Here is an 18,831-nt window from a genome sequence, read left to right as displayed (position 1 = left end):
AAGTTGGCGCAGCCCTGGGGGAAGCTCGTTCCAGAGAGTGGGAGCCCCCACAGAGAAGGCCCTTCCTCTGGGTGTCGCCAGCCGGCACTGCTTGGCGGACGGCACCCTAAGGAGTCCCTCTCTGTGAGAGCGTACGGGTCGGTGGGAGGCAATCGGTGGCAGTAGGCGGTCCCGTAAATAGCCCGGCCCTATGCCATGGAGCGCTTTAAAGACGGTAACCAAAACCTTGAAGCGCACCCGAAAGGCCACAGGTAGCCAGTGCAGTCTGTGCAGGATTGGTGTAACATGGGAGCCACGAGGGGCTCCCTCTATCACCCGCGCAGCTGCATTCTGAACCAACTGCAGCCTCCGGATGCCCTTTAACCTTTCACCTGATTTATAACCGTTGCCTGGAGCCTGAGATGCCCGGAAAATTCTCTTGGGGAATGCAAGGGGAGGGAGGACCATGTGAATTGCAATGCTGGAAGATGGCCCTGAGAAACTTTTCTTATCTCTTTTTCAGAGAGGCAGTACAATAACATCTTTACACCTGCGGATTGGAATCCACATCAGACTGTTGGGAGGGACTGTCAGAACCTGCTTTACTTCTGTCCTGCTTTCACCCCTTTTCAATAAAAGGTTCCTTTTGAAATACCAATTTCAAGAGTCTATAGTTTCTTGAATAAGGAGGAGAGGCTGGACCTTACAGTAACATAATATTCAAAGTTATTGTAAACTATAGTAATTTGGCTTTCACAAAATCAGTCTCCTTATTTTCATGGCTATTTCAAATACATTAAAAAATTGATTCACCAAAGCAGCTTTCAGCAAATCTAGTCACAAGACTACACAAGAAGGGAAGAAAATGCAACATTTACACAATCCATTTGATTTTTCCAATTATAGATAGCTGTTTGGGAGTAAACCAAATGGCAGCTGCTGTAATATTCTGTGGTAAAGTAAGATTTGGACTTGTAAATATCTTAGTTGCTTTCTCTTAAGTCCTATCCATTCTGATCAGTACAATTAATTTTCAGTTGAACTACTGGAAATGAGGCATCCTGAGGATGTTCTGACCAAATCTACATTGCTGTCTCTGGCACAGACTAGACTCATGTAAATGGTGATTGTTTACATGATAGGCAAATGGGTTAAATCATTATGCTCATTATGAAGCTCCTACTGCAGAAAACGTATGTTATTCATGGTCATATTTTATAAGCAAAGTAAGGATAATCAACCAAACTACTAGTTTTTATCCATCCTGTATACAGGAAGTCCTCGACTTCCAACCACAATTGAGCCCAAAAATTCTGTTGTTAAGTGAGATATTTGTTAAGTGAGTTTTGCCCCTTTGTGTGACCTTTCTTGCCACAGTTGTTAAGTGAATCATTTGTTAAGTTAGTAATCCAGTTGTTAAGTGAATCTGGCTTCCTCATTGACTGTGCTTGTCAAAAGGCCACAAAAGGTGATCACATAATCTTGGGACAAAACAATGGTCATAAATATGAACCAGTTGCCAAGCATCTGAATTTTTATATATGATCATAGGGATGTTACAAAGGTTGTAACTTTGAAAAATGGTCATAAGTCACATTTTTTCAGTGCTGTTCTAACTTTGAATGATCACTAAACAAACTGTTGTAAGTTGAGGACTACCTGTATTTCTAGAAAACTAAAAGCAAGCTCTGTCCTCTTCTTACAATGTCTAATCTACAAGCCTACAACTATAATGGCAATACCTTACAATATCTATATTAAATTTTAATCCAGAGTGGCATTTCTAAAAAAAGGTACATTATTACAGGAAAAAATAAGATATAGAAACTAGATTTGAGTAAATTTAGCTTCATGATAAGGACTTTCAAAGTTTTTTTAAAAAATCACACACACAAGCAATTTCTCACATTATTAAATAAATCAATATACAATATAGCAAACTATATAATTCATATCCAATGAAAATTATAGACAAACTCAATCTACACATTAGTGGGAATGATAGCGATAATCAGGGACAGTGATGTAAAAAGATACGCTTAGATAAGAAATTCTTATCAGAAATATCTGATCCCAAATGGAGATCTAGCCCAGACATGGGCTCCTGTTCTATTATTGGGTCTCTAATCTGGAAATATAGCACACATGTAGGAAGACACACTGTCTTGCAAAAAACTACTTACCTAAAGCTAATTGGATAAATATTAGTACTGCACAAAGCTGTCAGCCAACAAATAAAACTGCTCATGCCCTTCCCTTGAAAACAACTTAGCCTTCAAAGAATATGCCCCATAGTAGTTTTGTTCAAGGGATGAACATTTATGGCACACATTTGTTTTTGTTTTTTCCTGAACCACTGTGGCTTTGACAGAGTGCTTAACTGCAAAAATAAAACTATCCTTCCTGCAAGTTGCACAATATCAGGAACTTGAGCTACTACTGCCCAAAGCTGAAACAATTGCTTCACTCTCTGGGTTTGTACATCTGTCCTATTCTTAAGAAATCTCCTCCTTAGGCTATAGGGCACAAAGAAGATAAACAGAAGCTGTTTATTACCCCAGAGAATAGCTGCCCTGGCCTGAAGAAAACATAGCAGTTTTTCAGACTATTTTTTATTAAAAGATGACCTACAAGGTGTCAGGTGTGCCTCCGTTCAAAACTCAAAAAAGAAAAACCCCAACCCCATATTTGTACAGAAAGGTACTTTTACTGAGTATAAACTGAATGCGATGAAACAAAAGCAAAGTCTGAGGCAATAGGCATGAAAATTACATATTGAAAGCAGTTCCAAATCCCTCCCTCCAAGGAACCAGGTTGTATGTCCAATCCACAGCTCCCAAAGGTATAATGTGGGTACTTCTTCAGATGGCCCCATCTATCTGGTATGCCAGAACGGTTGACCTTGACAGCTATCAGCTCCTTCCACAGCTGCTCTGAGGCTTGTGAGACGTTTCCTCTCTTTTTTCGAGGCACTCCACCAGTTCACTTCCTCCCACCCAAATACCAACAAATCCACCCCCCTCCTGTTACAATAGCAGCCAAAAGCAAGCAAGCATCATAGAGACTGACATTCGGCCCTCCTGCAAAAGAAATGTTAGTCCTAAAAAAGAAAAAAAATTAGAATAGACATAGTAGATATCTCCCAAGAGATAAACCCCCAAACTACACATCTAAGACCTATAAACCCCAGGGTCTAAGGCTTATCAGAATATTTACTGTGAAACAATTGTAATAGTTTTGCAGCTCTAACATCTCGCTCATTCACCCACTCAGACTGAGAGGAAGGGAAATGTTTCCACACCAAAATACTGCACTCTATCTCTACATTTTCTAGAGTCGAGGATTTCTTTGACCTCAAAATGTTGTTCTCCTTCAATGAGAAGGGGAACCAGAGGGGGAGTCTGATCCAGATGAATTGAGGAGGTATGTACAGGTTTCAGCAAGCTCACATGGAACACCGGGTGAATTCTCTGGACAGTTTTTGGTAACTCTAACTGTACTGTGACTGGGTTTACGATTCGCACAATGGGAAAAGGACCTACATATTTAGGTCCGAGTTTTTTCAACTTCTGGGTAGGGGCCGCGGTGTGGCTCAGGCTGTAAGATAGCCTGTTATTAAACACAGCTGCCTGCAATTACTGCAGGCTCGAGTCCCACCAGGCCCAAGGTTGACTCAGCCTTCCATCCTTTATAAGGTAGGTAAAATGAGGACCCAGATTGTTGGGGGGGCAATAAGTTGACTTTGTATATAAATATACAAATAGGATGAAACTATTGCCTTACACAATGTAAGCCGCCCTGAGTCTTCGGAGAAGGGCGGGATATAAATGTAAAAAAAAAAAAAGTTTGTAAGTACTTAGTGGAGAGGAAAACCTTATTACCCACTTGGTAATTTTTTGGGATAGCCTGTTTCCTATCAGCCTGTCTCTTATGAGCCTTGTGAGCCTCATCCAACGCCTTATGGGCTACAGGCTAGGTAACCTGAAGTTGTTCGATCCATTCCACCAGTGATGGTATTTGAGGTTTCTCCTGTGGTAATTCTGGGATAGGCACAAAGTCCTGGCCCAACACCACCTTGAATGGTGTAAACCTAGTACTACTATGTATGGAATGTATGGAAAGAGGATGTTATATGTAATACCCTGCATCTTATGTAACTGTAATGCACCTGTGAATTTTTCTTTCCATTAAATATTCTTCTTTTAATAATTTGGAATACTAAAGTTGAATACTAATCTCTTCCACATTTTGGGAAGATTTGAGGCAAATTTTCCCAGTTATTTTTCTGATCTGGGATTAGGATTCACACACACATACACAAAGACACACACATATATATGTCAACAATGGCCGAGTGCTAAAAAGGGAACACTTCGCGCGTGCTCATCAGGGCTGCGATTAGGAAGAGGAGCTGCCCAGCGGGCATGCACACACCAGATAGGGTACTTCTGCCGTGCATGCGCATGCACTGATCAGCTGGCTGGCGTGCATGCTCACACCAAAAACAGAAGACCAGCTCTTCCGGTTTCTGGCACTGCCGCACGCACAAAAGCCAGCTCACACTCTCTCACACACACACACATGATGGGTGGCTGGATGTATATGTATATGTACATGCATATGTACCATGTTTCCCCAAAAATACGGCCTATTCAAAAAGTAAGGCCTAGCCCAATTTTTTTGGATGGAACTACCCCAAAAATAAGCCCTAGTAAAGGGGGTGGGTGTGGCCAGCACAGGAGGCAGCCCTTCCCTTCCCCAGTCACCTCATGGCTGCTGGGCTGGGTCCCTTAAACACGGACTGCAGATCAGCTGATCCAGCGAGTGCCAGGACTTCTGTCTCTCCGGGTGCCTGGAGATATTTCCAGCACACTTTTGCTAGCCCCAGCCCTACCTACAACACCAGGCAATCTTGCAGCCGAGGGCCCCTCTGTTCCGCAGCTCACCTTAAGCTATGGAGCAGGCGGCAACTACGGTTTGCACTCTGTCAGGCCTGAAGCTCCGGTGTTGCTTTCTTTGCATGCAGCCAAAACCAGAAGCAGCAGAAGCAGCAAAAGGCTTTCTTTCTCTCCCCCAAACTCTGCCAGAAATGAGTCTTTGTGAGACTCATCATGCTGCCACCTCTTGGAGCAGGATTTCACAAGGCTTGTTGTGCCATTGCATGCACGAATGGCAGCACCACTACAAGCTTCATCATACCACCTGGTGTCCTGCTCGTGGCTGTGCTGGTATGTCGAACCTTGCGGCAGTGCTTCCATTTGTGTGTACAATTGGCACAGGAAGCCTTGCAGGGTTCTGCTCCAAGAGGCGGTAGCACGACAAGTCTCACAAAGATTCATTTCTGGAATCTTCCATGACTTCACACACAAAACCTGTTGCTCTTTGTGCCATACCACCACCCAGCAACTGGGGCAACCAAAGGTGGGAATTTCCCCAGCATTTGCCCACCTCCCACCCACCCATCCATCCCCCTTACCTGCAAACTCCCACCCCACTCCTGCCTCTATGCCGGATGATCCCCGGCAGCCCGAGACGCCATGCACGTTGCCCTCCAGACTTGCTGCGCTCAAGGAACGGCCCAAACCCGCCACCTTTCCCCTTGCCCCCCACCCTGTTTCTTCCCAGGAATCGCTTCAGCATGTGTCCAAAGCCTGTGCCCGCCCACCTCCCTTTTCCACAGCACTCACTTTGTTCCCTGCCAAACTTCCACTAACTCTCCCTGTCCATGCCCGCATCCTCCGGCCTTGCACCCGGCTGTCTGGGAGCCTGGTCACAAGAAAGCAGCCACCTGGCACCTCTTGCCACCTGGTGACCGCCCAGTAGACAACCCCGCAAGCAGTATCCCAGTGCACGAAGGGCATTGCCCAACAGTGGCTCCGACACCAACCGAGTGCACGGGGGGCCCCCAGGGGGGGAAGGGTAGTAGTAGTAGTAGAGGGGAGGGGGGATAGAAAAGGAAAGGGTGGGGACCACAAGGCGGGCGGGCCAAGTGATAAAAAGAGCCCACACGACTAGAGCCAGGGGTTGCTGCAACTACAAACACCCAAGTGACCAAAACAGTTGCCTTAGAGCTGCTGTTTCTGATTAGCCCAGGGCAGAGAGGCCTGTGCACTTTGCGGACTTCTCACTTCCATTCATGAAAAGTACAAGCAGCTAGAATGGAGATCTGCGTGGGTTCAAAACATATAACTGAGCGTAAGCACCTGCCCTGGCCACGCCCGCCTACCCTTTTTTTGCTTCTCATTTCTGGCTGCACGCAAGGAAAGCAACAGCAGCAGCAGAACTCTTTCTTTCTCTCCCCCAAACTCTGCCAGAAATGAGTCTTTGTGAGACTTGCCATGCCTCCTCCTCCGTCTCTTGGAGCACGACTCTGCAAGGCTTGTTGTGCCATTGCACTCACGAACAGCAGCACAGGAATGAGGTCTGACATACTGGTGCTCCCTCATGGTGAATAATTTATTCATTTATTCATCCCTCTGAAATTGCAGATACTAAATAGTGATCAGTTTATTTTTGGGGAAACACGGTATGTGTATGTGTATGTGTATGTGTATATATGTATGTATATATGTATACATATCGTTTCCCAAAAAATAAGCCCTATCCCAAAAATAAGCCCTAGCATGTTTTATGTATGCATCTAATATAAGCCGTACCCCCCAAATAAGCCCTACTTAAGAGCCTGTGCAGGCAGCCGGCCACTCATTCCACCTGGTTGCTCACAGTGCCATGGCCACGAGGTGAGGCAGGATGGTAGTGGAGCTGCCGCATGTGCCCTGCAGGAGCTTTCCTCAGGGCCCCCACAGCCAGACCATCCACACCTGATACCTGCCTTGCTTCGTGGTGGCAGCACCAGCAGCCATGTGCAGCAGGAGCCCACATGGCCGTCAGTCCAGTTCTGCTTGCTTGCGGCCGCAATGGAGCAGGAGGCGAAGCAATGTGCTGGTGCTGCAGCTGCGAGGTGAGGCAGGTGTCAGGCAGGATGACCTGGCTGTGGGGGTCCTGAGGTTTAGCTGGTGCAGAGCACGTGGGACAGCTCCACTTCCTACTTCGTGATCGCAGCACCACTCCATCACTTGGCCTCCTGCTTCATTGTGGCTGCAAGTAAGCAGAAATGGACCAGCGGCCACATGGGGTCTTGCTGGACAGGGCTGCCGGAGCCACCACCATGAGGTGAGGCAGGTATTGGGGCCTGGGTGGACTAGCTGCAGACCCCTTGAGGTAAGCAGTGTGGGCATGTGGCGCAGAACCCCCCCCCCGCCTCCTGGCAGCATCGTGTGGCCTCCTGCCCCACCATGAGCAAGCAGAGGAAGTGGGCCTCCCATACATTGGGGGGGAAAATAAGACACCACCTGAAAATAAGCCTAGTGCTTATTTTGGCACCCAAAATAAAATAAGATCCAGCTTAGTTTCGGGAAAACACGAAGGTATATGTGTATGTATATATAAAATAAAATGAATTGGTCATCTATTTTACTATAAGGTACAGTGGCCACTCATTGTACCATTGGCCACCCATCTTACCATAAGGCTTACAGTTAAATCTTAGTTAAAACAAAAATGTTAAAATCAAATCTTAAAATTTTCTCTATTCAGAAGTAATATCAGAATCAAGAAGAGAAACAGTGACAAAGCTATTTTGTTGAATGCCTATGTAAAGATACAGTCAAGTGTATGGGGGAAAACAACAGCTACGCTCTTCCCTATTCTCCTTTAATCTGTATTCATGGGAGTAGTACTATCCTCCTAAAGAAGAAAGCCCACTAAAGAAATAAAAGCACTCAAAACATCTATAATTTAATCTTCTGGTATCTTTTAATAAGATCAAGTGATATAATTTATCATCTTCAAGTTCCATATATAGTTCCACTTTCAGAAGCCATGGTGTGGTTTGGTATTATAAAGTTGGAGGAGAACTAGAAGGTTGTTAAATCTAGCCTCTGTACTTCACACAAGATTTGGAATGCAGTACATAACCACAAAATGGCTATCTAGCCTCAGTGTATTTTAATCAACAAGAGAACCCACCTCTGCTCAAGGAATTCTATTCTATGTTTAAATAGCTCACATAGTTAAGAGGCTTCTCTATATACATTTAGCCAAAATATATTTCTCTGCAATTTAGGATGCCCTATGCACGGTCACTCATGCTCTCGTTACTTCTCGTCTCGACTACTGCAATGCTCTCTACATGGGGCTCCCCTTGAAGAGCACCCGGAGACTTCAGCTAGTCCAGAATGCGGCTGCGCGGGTTATTGAGGGAGCAGTTCGGAGCTCCCACGTAACACCTATCCTGCGCAGACTGCACTGGCTACCTGTCGTTTTCCGGGTGCGCTTCAAGGTATTGGTTACCACCTTTAAAGCGCTCCATGGTTTAGGACCGGGCTACTTACGGGACCACCTACTGCCGGCCTCTATCTCCCAGCATCCGGTGCGTTCCCACAGAGAGGGATTCCTCAGGGTGCCGTCAGCCAAACAATGTCGACTGGCGGCCCCCAAGGGGAGGGCCTTCTCTGTGGGGGCTCCTACCCTGTGGAACGAGCTTCCCCCTGGGCTTCGACAACTACCTGACCTTAGGACCTTTCGCCACGAACTTAAAACCTATTTATTTCATATGGCTGGACTGGCCTGATTTTAAATTTTAAATTTTAATTGTGGGTTTTAAATTGTTGTAATTTGTATGGGGTGTAATGTTATTTTAAATTTCTGGCATACTTGAATCAGTTTTTTAAGGGTTGTTTTAATTATTGTGTATGTTTCTGTTTGTATTTTATTTGCCTGTTCACCGCCCTGAGTCCTTCGGGAGAAGGTGGGTATACAAATTAAATTATTATTATTATTATTATTATTATTATTATTATTATTATTATTATTATTATTATTATTATTATTATTATTATTATTATTTTTTCTCTCCATTGGCACTAGATAACAGAGGGAAAAACATTTCAAATTAGTTATATTCTATATTTGAAACAGCTATTTTTAACCTTCTAGAAGTGTTTTAAGTACAAATCACTTCTGGTGCAGTAGGAGCAAAATGTATCAGGACAAAAACAATTATTTCTCGAAAAATGATATGAGGAAACTAATACTATTTCAATTCCAGGGTCATCCAAACCAGGAAATTCCTGCCACCAAGCATTATACAGCCCCCATCTACAAATGCACACAATTGCTAAGGAATATTTCTTGGCAGCAAAAAAAAAGTGCAGTAAAGAAAATACCCATTTTTAACCTTCTAGGTATTAAGGTCTGATTAAGCTTTCCCAATGAATGCTCACATAAAAGATCTGGTCAGCATGGTCTGTTGTTATTATTTACCTATTTATTTGATTTTGATAGCTATCCATCTCAACAAATGATTCTGGGGAGCTACAGAAATCAAATAAGTAAATAAATTAATAATGGCATTAATTTGGCAATAATAATGGCAGAAAATTCTAATGGCAATCCCAGTTATCTGGAGGGCACTGGATTAGATAGTGAAAACATTTTGAGAATCTCAGCTTTCATTTGAACAGAGTGGCAGAGCAGGCTTCAAAGCCCAGTGGCAGGAGACTAAATTATGTAAAATAAGCAAAGAAATTCATAACTATGGTATGTAAAGACAAAATATTTATTTAACACTTTATAAAAGAAGAGTCAGTTTGAGGTAGTGGTTAGGCCTGTGATGGCGAACCCATGGCACCTCTGCATGCCAGAAGTGGCATGTAGTGCCCTCTCTGATGGCACCCGAGCCATCGCCCCAGTTCAGCACTGCTGCACATGCACTTGCCTCCCACCAGCCAGCTGGTCTTCGGGTCTCTGCAGCACATGTGTGAGGGGTGTGCGAGTGGAGCCATCCGCGCATGTGTAGGGGGTGCATGTGGGGGGCAGACAGTGCATGCATGGAGGTGTACATGCATGCATGGGGGTAGGGCGCACACATGGGGCCGCATATGCGCGGGCGCTGCTCACACATTGCATTGTGGATGTTCAGATGCACATGCATATGCATTCCTGTGCGCACGCGCATGCTTTGAGCACTTGATCCGGAAAAGATTAGCCATCACTGGGTTAGGTAGGCCATCAGGCTAGAAAATGGGACATAGTGACTTCTAGTCACACTTTAGGCATAAAGCCAGTTGGATGACCTTGGGCCAGTCACTTTCTCTTTGCAATGGCGAACTACTTTTGAAATCTTGCCAAAAATACTTGCAGGGACCTGTCTAAGGCAGTCTCCAAGAATCAGACATAAATAAATGGAACAAAACAAACAAACAACCAAACAACAAAGAATTAAAAATTAGGTCAGTATTAAATGTAAAAAGAGCCTGAAGTAATAGGCATAGTTCCTGCTTGGGGCATATACATCTGATTGCTCAGTGGTGCCTTTTTTTTTCATTTACCATATATGGCAGTTTATTACTATACCCCTTGCATTAACCAGTTATTCTGAATGACCACTGAACATAGAATAGGGAACAGGACTCTGGTGCTCTTCTCAGTGTGAATTTTGTTTATAGCTCTTGAAAATCTATTTCACAAATCCGTACACAGAAAGGTAAAGTTTTCTCTAAGTCAAGTTCAGCTTCTAATGTACAAACCCATCTTGGCAACGATAGAAATAATTTATCACTGTATTCTTGACTTCTCAATCTAGCCTACAGTTACAGATCTTCTGGTATTTTCCTATAGAGATGTAAATCTAACCTCAATTTTTGAGCTCAGGCAAGGTTATTATTCCCCAAATATACCAAAACAAGACTCATATGACAATACACTCCTCTCTAGCATTCTCCATTAAAACCTACTGGGACATCAAAGAATCAAACCTGGTCTTTAACAAGAAAGTAAAAGCTAATTCATGTTAATGATATTTAGATTTATGAAGAAATGACCTTGATCTTAATTGAATGGAAAAACATCTTGCTGGCACAAATCCAGGCAGTTAAGCAATTCCAGTTGCTTGAAATATCTGTCTCTGATTTAAATACTATCCTTAGTTCAAAGTCCTGCATGGTCTCATTCTCTTAATCACTCTCATATATACCGCCCCCCCCCCACCAATTCAATTGCAGAAAGAGGCTGGCATTGGTCAGTTTGAGGCACCAGATAGGAATCAGAAACCTCTTTTATCCTGTATTGAGGCTTATCTAACACTCTCCCAGACACATCTCTGTTCCAACCTTGGTTTTGTTGCCTTAGCTTCACTCTCCTCCCCAATGGCCCAAATTAGTTTCCTTCAGGAGGACAAACACTTACTGAAAGATATTCCCTTTAACAGAACTGACCTCCTTCTTCTGGCTGCTCCCATTCTGCAGATGCCTTTGATGTACTTACGGTTATCTTTCTTTTCTTAACTTTAAGTTTCAAACATTACAAATTACAACACTCTTCAATATTGTACACAATATCTGGGATATATTTACAGCAAGTACAATAGATAATCAAAATACTAAGGAGAAGAAGCCTGTCTTAGCCCACCCAGAATAGATAACAATCTTTGTCCAAACCAAAATGTAATTTATTAACATATTAGAAAGAAAGTTGGAGCAGGCTCTGCTGTCCACGGGCTCATAAATATGTGGCAAAAAAACAGAGCAATAGTGAAAAAATATGACTACCGGGATGGAGGTGTGATACAATATACAATATTCAAAATTTTTGATACTTGAAATTTTATAGCTATTTTTCTGATTCAGTCCTGCTAGTTGATATCTTGTCCTACACAGCTCAACTTTTGCCCCAAAAGTCCTTGCTCCCTACTTTCTGCTTCCTTAATTTTAATTTCTAATAACAGAAGCTGTTTCAATCCATCCATCATGCCTTTCTGTTCTGTTCATATTTAAAACGTCCAGGGTTTTCTAACTGAGAAACGAAAGATACACTCTACACATGCTCAGAGACACTCTTATCCCTTATACCAAGTGCACGATGTAGGGCTGAGAATGTTAATGAAGTGCACTATCTTCCTCCCTCCCTCCTGCTCTTTTTCTTCCCATTCAGACTCACCCATTGATTGCGATCGCAGCTCCGACCAGCCACACCACCCTTTGCATTCCATGTCTCCCTTTGCCCATCCCCGACCCCAGCGGCGCCTGGAAAATGACGCAATTAAGCTGCGTCACCACCGCTGGAGTCACTCGTTTTTCTGCGACGCCCGCAGCCTGCGAACCAGTTGTTGTACGACTCGCTCAAGGGCGATCTTTCTAGCCCTGCAGCGGAACGAAGACGCGGACACCGAGGACCCGGAGGGCTGCTAAGCTTGAATTTCTGGAGCGGCTCCGCCTTTTTACCCTGCTGTACATCTCGACTTTAGATAGAAGGCGTGCTTCTGATGAACTCATCCCTCCCCAGAAACAGAAAGACAGTCCCCAGTTGCAGTTTGGAGTCGTTCGCATCTACTTGGGAAGGAAGGAGGGGAATGGTGGAAATTTCAGCAACAATAACATACCTGCAGCCTTTCGATCTCTTAGCGCTTCTGTCCTACGATGGGCAAGCTGCTTATGATCTTTCTGCCGATCGGCACGTTGGGCTATACTGCAGCCTTTTCTCCCAGTAGCATAATCGGGGATATATTTCGAGAAGAATAAACTTCCCAGCCAATCAAGTTCTCTGGCCTACTACATTCACTCCTTCCTTTGAAGATTTCACTCCAGTGGGATCATGTGTGAAAATATGGAAAATTGTGTCTATGTTCAATTTTCTGTGATTTTACCACACTGATCCATAAACTAGTGACAAAGACAGGACTGCTAAGCTTCATTGGATTTTGCTGCTTTATGAGGGTGCCAGGCAAATTCAGCTAATGCTATTTTGTAGCAACTTTCAGGGGTTTCCTGAAAGTAGTATCATTTATTGATTTACTACCCATGCCTCGCTAGGAAACTATGTGATTATGTGATGGGTCTTGATAAATCAACACAGCTTGACAATTAATGAGTAGTTACAATCAGCCTATCCTATCCTATCCCCTTCTCTCCCTCAGCCTTGCCCCACAGAAGCCTCCCCTATCCATCACTCTGCTAAACAAATAATTCCCTCAACACTGTCAAATTATTTACTAAATCTGCACTACTATTATTCATCTCATCATTCCCATCACCCATCCCCTTTCATTTATGACTGTAACTATGTTGCTTGTATCCTTATGATTTATACTGATATTGTTTCCCGATTGCTTATTTGTGGTCTATGACTATCATTAAGTGTTGTATCATTAAGTGTTAAATTTGTACCCTATGACTATTATTAAGTGTTGTAAGTGTTGTACCTTGATGAAGGTATCTTTTCTTTTATGTACACTGAAAGCATATGCACCAAGACAAATTCCTTGTGTGTCCAATCACACTTGGCCAATAAAATTCTATCCTATCCTATCCTATCCTATCCCCTTCTCTTCCTCAGCCTTGCCCTGCAGAAAGCTCCCCTATCCTATCCCCTTCTCTCCCTCAGCCTTGCCCCAACAGAAGCCTATCCTATCCTATCCTATCCTATCCTATCCTATCCTATCCTATCCTATCCTATCCTATCCTATCCTATCCTATCCTATCCTATCCTATCCTATCCTATCCTCGGTTGCTGCTATGAGAGTAAAACTTTTGCATTTGGAACAGGTTTCTTTTGAGGCGGGGAGTAGAACTCCCTAGCTTCAGAGTGTGGAACAGATTTCTTTTCAGGTGGGGAGGGGGGAGTAGAACATCTTAGCATCAGAGGGCTGTTCGGAAACTGAAACAGTATTTGCTGTGAGCAAGGAGACAGGAAGGAGCCTGGCTGTGACTTAGCTAAAGTGTTCTGTATGAAAGCTGCTTCCTGCTGTGAAAGTAAAACTGAAAGTGAAACTCCTCTCCTCTGCTTGTGTTTTGCATTTGGAACAGATTACTTTTCAGGTGTGGAGGGGGAACTTCTTAGCATCAGAGCGTGTTAATAATATAGGAAATACTAATGCTCTGATGGTCATTTCGAAAAATCCTTTCTTAGTGAGCACCTGGAAGCCAAGAGGAACATATGTGGCAAATTTCAAGTTTGTAGGCTTTACAGTTCTGCAGATTTCGTGATTATGGCATGAGTGGTTTTCACTTTTATATGTATAGATTCATTCAATTTATATAGATGCTCATCTCAAACCATGACTGGGACAATCATAAAAACAACAGGTTAAAAACAATATAAAAATAAATAAAATAAAATAAACCTCATAGGGTTCCCTTAATGTTATTTCTGACATTTTAAGAGATATATAAACACATAAAAATAGCTGCCATGGGAGGCTTGCCTATTCACAGAATGGCAGTCATTAAGTGCAGCCTGTCACCCTTCAAACACTAGAGTATCTACTAAAAGGCACATGGACAAGCAAACTCGATTGTATCTAATGTACTAGCTGAATACTGTGCTCCGCTCCGAAGCTATGTGATCGGGCTTGATAAATTGACACTTAAGAGTTTGAAAATTAATGAGAAGTTACAATCGGCCTCTCCTCTCCCCTTCTCTCCCTCAGGGTTGTCCCACAGAAGCCTCTGCTCTCTATCCACTATTCTCCTTCAGGCTTGCCCCATAGATCCTCTCCTGTCTTTTCCCCTTCTCTCCTTCAGGCTGGCCCCACAAAAGCCTCTCTTCTCCCTCAGCCTAGCTCCACAGAAGCTTCTCTAATTAGAGTAGAATAGAATAGAATAGAATAGAATAGAATAGAATAGAATAGAATTTTTATTGGTCAAGTATGATTGGACACACAAGGAATTTGTCTTGGTGCATATGCTCTCAGTGTACATAAAAGAAAAGATATATTCATCGAGGATCATAAGGTACAACACTTAATGATAGTTATAGGGGACAAATAAGCAATCAGGAAACAATATCAATATAAATCGTAAGGATACAAGCAACAAAGTTACAGTCATACAGTCATAAGTGGAAGGAGATCGGTGATGGGAACAATGAGATTAATAGTAGTGCAGACTTAGTAAATAGTTTGACAGTGTTGAGAGAATTATTTGTTTAGCAGAGTGATGGCATTCAGGAAAAAACTGTTTTTGTTTCTAGTTGTTCTGGTGTGCAGTGCTCTATAGCGTCGTTTTGAGGGTAGGAGCTAAAACAGTTTATGTCCAGGATGTCACAGCCCTCTTTTTGACTCGTGCAGTATGCAGGTCCTCAATGGAAGGCAGGTTGGTAGCAATTGTTTTTTCTGCAGTTCTAATTATCCTCTAAAGTTTGTGTCTATCTTGTTGGGTTGCAGAACCAAACCAGACAGTTATAGAGGTGCAGATAACAGACTCAATAATTCCTCTGTAGAACTGTATCAGCAGCTCCTTGGGCAGTTTGAGCTTTCTGAGTTGGCGCAGAAAGAACATTCTTTGTTCTGCTTTTTTGATGATGTTTCTTATGTTAGCTGTTCATTTTAGATCTTGTGATATGGTAGAACCTAGAAATTTGAAGGTCCCTATTGTTGATACTGTGTCTAGTATTGTGAGAGGTGGAAGTATGGAAGGGTTTCTCCTAAAGTCCACCACCATTTCTACGGTTTTGAGTGTGTTCAGTTCCAGATTGTTTCGGTCACACCACAAGACTAGATCTTCAACCTCCCATCTGTATGCTGATTCATCGGTCTCGAATGAGACCTATCACTGTTGTGTCATCTGCAAACTTCAGTAGTTTAACAGGTGGATCGTTAGAGATGCAGTCATAGGTATACAGAGAGAAGTGAGGACAGCACACAGCCTTGTGGGGACCCTGTGCTAATTGTACAGGTATCTGATGTGATTCTGCTTAGCTTCACCTGCTGCTTCCTGTTTGTTAGGAAGCTTGTGATCCACTTACAAGTCTGTTCAGGTACCTGTAGCTGGTTTAGCTTAGTTAGAAGAGTGTCTGGAATGATGGTATTGAATGCTGAACTAAAGTCTACAAAGAGGACCCTTGCATAGGTCTTTGGAGATTCAAGATGTTGTAGGATGTAGTGCAGAGCCATATGAATAGCATCATCTGTTGATCTATTTGCTCGGTATGCAAATTGCAAGGGGTCTAACAGCGGATCCGTGATGGTTTTCAAGTGGGACAGCACTATCCTATCCCCTTCTCTCCCTCAGGCTGGCCCCACAAATCTTCTCCTCTCCCTCAGGCTGGTTCCACAGAAGCCTCTCTTATCCTACCCCCTTCTCTCCCTCAGGCTGGCCCTATAGATCCTCTCCGATCCCCCTTCTCTCTCTCAGGCTGGCCCCATAGATCCCCTCCTCTCCCCTTCTCTCTCTCAGGCTGGCCCATCCCTCAGGCTGGTTCCACAGAAGCCTCTCTTATTCTACCCCCTTCTCTCCCTCAGGCTGGCCGCACAGATCCTCTCCTATCTCCCTTCTCTCCCTCAGGCTTGCCCCATAGAAGCCTCACCCCTTCTCTCCCTCAGGCTGGCCCCATAGATCCTTTCCTATCCCCTTCTCTCCCTCAGGCTGGCCCCACAGATCCTCTCCTATCTCCCTTCTCTCCCTCAGGCTTGCCCCATAGAAGCATCTCCCTTTCTCTCCCTCAGGCTGGCCTCACAGCTCCTCAGGCTTTCTAGCCCCTTCTCTTCATGAGGCTTCCCCCACAGAAGCCTGTCCTATGTTATCCCATTCTCTCCAGTTATTTTCAAGTTGAGAGGGGTAGAACATCTAACTAATTAGTATCAGAGTGTGTTATAATAATATAGGAAATACTAATGCTCTGATGGTCATTTCGAAAAATCCTTTCTTAGCACCTAGAAGCCAAGAGGAACATACGTGCCAAATTTCAAGTTTGTAGGCTTTACAGTTCTGGAGATTTTGTGATTAATGTGTGAGTGGTTTTTGCTTTTATATATATAGATATACAAATATATATACCATAAACCTCCCCCAGTGCATCCTGGGGGAAGTATGTTGTACATACAAACAAAACCTATGCAAAATTCCAGGTAAAAACAAGCTATTTCCCACATACAATACATTGTGCAAGTGTGTAGCACATACTTCTTGTTGAGAATCAAACAACGGAAGCTGTAGGCATCTTTAATTGTTTATACTTTCAACCAAAAAGAATGGAGTTACCAGATTAAAAAAAGGCGAGAGTAAGGACTCTTTTCTACAGAAGCCCTGCATAAATACATAAATTTACCATTTTCAAGATAGACTCAGGATAGGATAAAGAATAGACTTCAGGATAGACATTATAAAACCAACTGGTTTTCTGACGTTGCTAGGTTTTTGATATTAAATATACAGATTACAGTGCTGCAGTATTAACAATACCCATAGTATTCAGGATGAAAAACCAAAATAAATTGCTTTCCTTCTTCATGTTTTTCTCATAATTATTTATTAGAATAATACTGTTAGCTATAAATAATTGATTTTTATAGTCCAGAACTGTACTTCATAAATTATACTAACAGGAAAAAATCAAATTGATATTGTATTCTTTGTTACAGTTGTATTAAATTACTGCTTTAAAACAACTGCCCCTTATTTAACATTATTTGGGTCACTTGATTTTTTAAAACCAACTTGTTGTTTAACAGACAAGAACATACAATGGTGGGAGGATGTAATTAATCCCTCCCTGTAATAGAAGTCCAACAGGGCAATTTCTAAATTTCTGCTTCTGAAGTAAAAAATTCCATGGTGCTTTTCATCTTTTGGATCATGAGCTTTATAAAGTTGAAGTTGAAATGGTACATATGTAAGATTATCTGCTCAAAGCAGATCAGGTGAGAAGCCTTGAGAGTCACCGGAGGAATAATCAGAACTAGACCAGAGAGAATTCCAGGGGATGATGGGCATTGGGGCATTTTGGCATTACAGTGAGGAGAGTTTTCAGTTCAAATTCTGATACCCATAAGAAGCAGGGTCAGTCTCTCATTCAAATGGTGACATGGATATTGCCTCTTCATTACCAAATTGCAAAATATCTGCATTCTGGCATTTTGTACAAAAATGACCAAATGGTTGACAGAATTTTTCCATGCCAGGCTACCAATCTTAAGCTACCACCATCCTCTCGTATTTTTAAACAGCTGTTATTTGCCCCTCCCAGCCCCACTCATTAATTTCAGTTCATTCTATAGCATTCTGAACCTGCCAAGTACCAATCAGATGAGAATGTTTTATGTTAGAGACATTTACTCCTTTGGGTGTTGCTTGAAGACTAATGCCATTGGGTCAGTCTTTTCTGAGGCAAATGGATCCTTTGAAGTACCCAGAGGAAGCATGGGTAATTTAAGGATCTCAGAGGCAACACAAGGGTTTTGCCTTGATTATTCCTGCCATGTCCTTTTTGCTATTCCTTTTTATTCTTCTAAAACAAAGTTATTTTTTAAAAAGCTGTTTGTTTCTCATGGTAATACTTTGCAAACCTTCTAGTTTCACCCAACTTGAGAAAGATGAGATCTACTGTAGTGATTTCAATAAAGTCTAATGCAGTCCTACTAAGGTTATTTAAAAAGCTATTCTTCCTCCTTCTCCCCAGGAATCTTGTTAGTCAGAGGACTATTGCAACAGCTCTGCAGGGAACAGACCTAGGTCTCATACTGCAAGCTGCTACCTCTCATATCCCAAACCCTGCCATTAAAGACCACTGTTCGCTTATTTGTAGTCCACTTCCAGGCACTTTGTCTCCCAGACAGTCCATCAAGAAGCAGCAAAACAGTCCCCTTTGTTCCCATGAGGCTCTCAGTTCACCACCAACACATTCTCCTGCATCGGGCTTCTGTGAGTGAAACAAGACAGCTATTAAACTCTGTTTTCCTTCCAGTGAAGAACACAACATGCATCCAGCTCCCCAGCATTGTTTGCACTCCAGGGTTCTAAGATGAACCAGTGCATGGCTGGAAGAGTCTTTCAATGCTGGATTTATTGGAATAAACAC

At 42.9% G+C, this 18,831-nt stretch overlaps 2 protein-coding genes across 12 annotated transcripts in view; both read right to left on the bottom strand.

Annotated features, from left to right (window-relative positions):
* The window catches only part of PNPLA6 (patatin like phospholipase domain containing 6), a 110,239-nt gene extending 97,096 nt beyond the window's left edge, over window positions 1-13,143 (bottom strand). For 2 of the 7 annotated variants that reach the window (XM_058168322.1, XM_058168317.1), the window contains exon 1: window positions 11,977-13,140. The gene's annotated coding sequence lies outside the window, so the exon portion shown is untranslated. Of the gene's footprint in view, window positions 1-2,162; window positions 2,417-11,976 lie in introns of those variants that run through there. The other 5 variants (XM_058168316.1, XM_058168320.1, XM_058168319.1 and 2 more) reach the window with 5 other exon arrangements.
* A 1,509-nt stretch (window positions 13,144-14,652) lies between these two features.
* The window catches only part of MCOLN1 (mucolipin TRP cation channel 1), a 46,402-nt gene continuing 42,223 nt past the window's right edge, over window positions 14,653-18,831 (bottom strand). For all 5 annotated transcript variants that reach the window (XM_058168325.1, XM_058168329.1, XM_058168326.1 and 2 more), the window contains one exon: window positions 14,653-18,672. In XM_058168325.1, the coding sequence (XP_058024308.1) occupies window positions 18,636-18,672 (37 nt within the window). In that variant the 3' untranslated portion in view covers window positions 14,653-18,635. The remainder of the gene's footprint in view (window positions 18,673-18,831) is intronic.

This window comes from Ahaetulla prasina, chromosome 2, assembly GCF_028640845.1.
Source record: "Ahaetulla prasina isolate Xishuangbanna chromosome 2, ASM2864084v1, whole genome shotgun sequence".
Taxonomy (NCBI): Eukaryota; Metazoa; Chordata; class Lepidosauria; order Squamata; family Colubridae; genus Ahaetulla; species Ahaetulla prasina.
The sequence above is the reverse complement of the archived record's forward strand: the minus strand, read 5'-3'. Positions and strand labels throughout refer to the sequence as shown.